Source organism: Pyxicephalus adspersus, chromosome 2 (assembly GCF_032062135.1).
Source record: "Pyxicephalus adspersus chromosome 2, UCB_Pads_2.0, whole genome shotgun sequence".
NCBI lineage: Eukaryota > Metazoa > Chordata > Amphibia > Anura > Pyxicephalidae > Pyxicephalus > Pyxicephalus adspersus.
Genome location: NC_092859.1, coordinates 5,102,588 through 5,105,844, shown reverse-complemented (window position 1 = coordinate 5,105,844; position 3,257 = coordinate 5,102,588). Strand labels below are relative to the sequence as shown.

The 3,257-nt window shown below is 41.4% G+C and overlaps 1 protein-coding gene and 1 non-coding gene across 2 annotated transcripts in view; one reads left to right on the top strand and one right to left on the bottom strand.

Annotated features, from left to right (window-relative positions):
- LOC140322258 (transmembrane protein 107-like) overlaps positions 1–2,968 on the bottom strand; it is a 7,316-nt gene extending 4,348 nt beyond the window's left edge. Inside the window, exons 1-3 of the mRNA XM_072398843.1 lie at positions 2,881–2,968; positions 1,782–1,876; positions 1,507–1,658 (exon numbers count right to left, since the gene is read on the bottom strand). Of these exons, the coding sequence (XP_072254944.1) occupies positions 1,507–1,658; positions 1,782–1,868 (239 nt within the window). The 5' untranslated portion in view covers positions 1,869–1,876; positions 2,881–2,968. The remainder of the gene's footprint in view (positions 1–1,506; positions 1,659–1,781; positions 1,877–2,880) is intronic.
- On the top strand, positions 133–203 carry TRNAG-GCC (transfer RNA glycine (anticodon GCC)). The gene has a single exon. It is a non-coding gene; the product is annotated as a tRNA-Gly (tRNA).
- Positions 2,969–3,257: the final 289 nt, after the last annotated feature.

Below are 3,257 nucleotides of genomic sequence, written 5' to 3'. Positions count from 1 at the left end.
TAAAATTATTATCTGAAAGTTTACTAATACAATATAAAAGAAATAAGATAACCCTTATATTTCAACACGTGACTTCACCACATGAAATACGTATATCTATAGTTATATATATTTTCAAAGACCAACATGAATGCATTGGTGGTTCAGTGGTAGAATTCTCGCCTGCCACGCGGGAGGCCCGGGTTCGATTCCCGGCCAATGCAACAATTTTTTTCAAAAAATAAAGTAGCTATACATTGTTGCAAACACTCTTATCCTTACCAGTCTCATTAAACTTGAACTAATTTTTGCTATATCATTACTTTCTACTCCACAAAATATTCTGCCACTGTGTATATCACTGACTTGTACCACCAATTGTATTTAGCTCTCTGTAAACTGAATTTCAAAACTTATTGGAAATTTAAAATAGTAAAAATAAAAAGTTTAAAAGTTTTCCCTTGTGTTATCCCTTCCCACTAGGGGGAGCTAGAGTTAGGTAGGTGCTTGGGGTCAGCTCGGGTAAATGCACGTGGATGAACATACGGTAACGCACTGCATGCATTTAATGTCACCAGATGTATGTAGGTCATTTCTTCCCAGGGGCCCCCCACTGATTCCATCCACCAATAAATATTACCCAGTGGGGGTAGGAGATTTTTGAGAACTTTGTGGCATATGCACTTATTGGGAGACGATTTGGATCTCTGCAGAGAGATTGCTGCTTCCATATAGAAAGAAAATGTTCCACTTTGTCAAGCCACAGACATTGCTACTTAGGATGTGGCTGCTTTATAAAAAACAAACTGCAAGACATTTCTGCAAAGGGGCCCCTTCTGACCCGGTCCACCACCTGACTCCATCCACAAATAAGTCCATTATTATTCTGTCCACTCCTTTAGTAACACCAGATGGAGCATCCAGGAGTTTCCCTTAAAAAATAGCCCCAGCCTGAGTAGAAAAGCCAGTCCTGTGCCAACAAGGGACCCTCGCACTGTTGGGAAGCCGGGGTCTTTCTTCAGTCATCTTATACGCCCCCTGCTGGGTCAGAGCCAGGGCTGATGAAGACCTGAAGGTGTGATTCAGTGGCGGATGTTTCAGACATCTGCAGAGAGACCACTGCTTCTTCACACAAAGCAAGGTCCTACTCTCCAGGATTCTGATTTTTTTTTTTTTTTATTTCACCAACCAGAGCTCACAGCGGGAAACTTTATTGTATGTGAAAGTTACCGTAATGAAAGGTATTTCCTGTCATGTGACTGCCAAATTCAGTTGAAAATAGTAGGTGGTGATTTGGACAGCTGCAGAGAGGCCACTGCTTTCATGTTGAGAGTAAGGATCTCTTACTGATTTCCTATAAAATTACCATATCTATATTTTACTATTACTGCAGTGTGTATGGATTTTAGATGTTCTCTTCATTCAGATTTCCTCCCTGCCTTTAGTTTTTTGGGGTACCTAGTGGTGACAGTGTCTTTAAAGCTCACAGGTATTCAATGTCTTTCCTTTTCTTCCTAAAGTAGCTACAGTCTGAATAAATAAGCCTGTCCCCTGCCAGAAGCTTCAGAGTTTGATCTCTTGGTGGAAGCAGAGGTCTCTCCGCCATGGTCCATAACATCCTCTACTAGATTAAACCTATAGCTCTGCAAAAACTCAAGCTCAAACTCTGCACCTTCTTGCTGAATAGAAGGAATGAGGAACAAGTTTATCATACAGAGATGGAAGAATGATATTTGGTGAACAGACCGGCATAGCTGCCAGACACCATGCAATAAAAGGGCCTTCAAAAATCAGAAACTTACCCGTGACCAAAATATTGTAATGACAATGACCATGTGGGCCAACAGCGTCAGAAATCTGGCTGGGACCAGACCATTGATGACGGTCATTGTGGGATCTGTAACAACACAATAAAAAAAACATTGCTAGAGAGAGAAGGGAAATACGAGAAACCAGAACATTCCTTTCAATAAATCCTGCATTATATCTATGTGTGTCAGTTAAAGAGGACCTGTCATCAAATATCAACCTGGAATGAGTAAACAAAGACAGTTCAGTTTTTGGGGGAGTAAAAGCTTTCCATTTCCCCGCATTGCTGCTTAGCCCAAGCATTCGATCACATGATATGTCATGAGAACATGTGACCAATACCTGGCACTCCATATGGCATCATAAACATTTATTTTAAAAAAATAAAGCTTGAATTCTTCGTTTTTGCACGTCAGTCTCATTGAATGTTTTTCAGCTGCTCGCTCTAAATTGGCTTCCTGATAGCAACCATGTACAGGGGACCATATATACACAACGGAGGCACACAGGCTCCACTGGTGGCTCTAGGAGAAGGTGACAACACATGAGTACAATTAGGAGACAGTTGTCACACTAAAACAGGAAGGCCTTCATGGAAGGACCACCAGAGATTGGTTTCCTTAGCAACACTTCAAAACCGGAAGCAGTCTTCCTACTATGGGCAACAGTAACTTCGTTCTTTATTAGCCCAAAAGTGTATTCTTTTCAACACCTCCAAGAACAGAGAATTACTTTACCACAACACACCAAGGAGGTTCATTTAAAGCACAATTCTGAAAAGAAAACGTACATTCATGCATATTCTAGGCGCTAAAATGACACAAAGACCCCCCTATAGTCTCCTGCAGATGGTACAGCCCACCAAATACAACATCTTTATACCATAAACCGACACACGTTCAGCTTTACCTACAAAGCCGCCCGCTCACAATGCGTTGCCTAGCAACAGTTAGCCACCAATCTAGGTCGCTGCCAGATCTCGCAAAAGGATCGCTAAAATGACACAAAGAACCCCCTATAGTCTCCTGCAGATGGTACAGCCCACCAAATACAACATCTTTCTACCATAAACCGACACACGTTCAGCTTTACCTGCCAGGCCGCTTGCTCACAATGCGTTGCCTAGTAACATTTACCACTAATCTAGGCCGCTACCAGATCTCGCGAGAGGATCGCGTCAGCACTAGAGATACGAAACTACTACATTCTGTCCCCATTGAACAGGGTTCTGGTCTTCAACAAAATGGCCTATCAGCTTAGGCCGTTAAATAGTTAAAGTTCAGTTTGGCTTTAAGAAAAAACTTTTAAACATTTTGCCGTAAAAAATACTTAGGCTGGAAAATAATGTATGTAAATTAAATAGTGTTCAAAAACTTTCTGTTTTCTTGAATCCCTCAAGCTTTTGAAAAACAAGGGCCACTGACCAAAAAGTTTGTTTTGTACGAGTTCCATCATACTAGTCTGGAAAG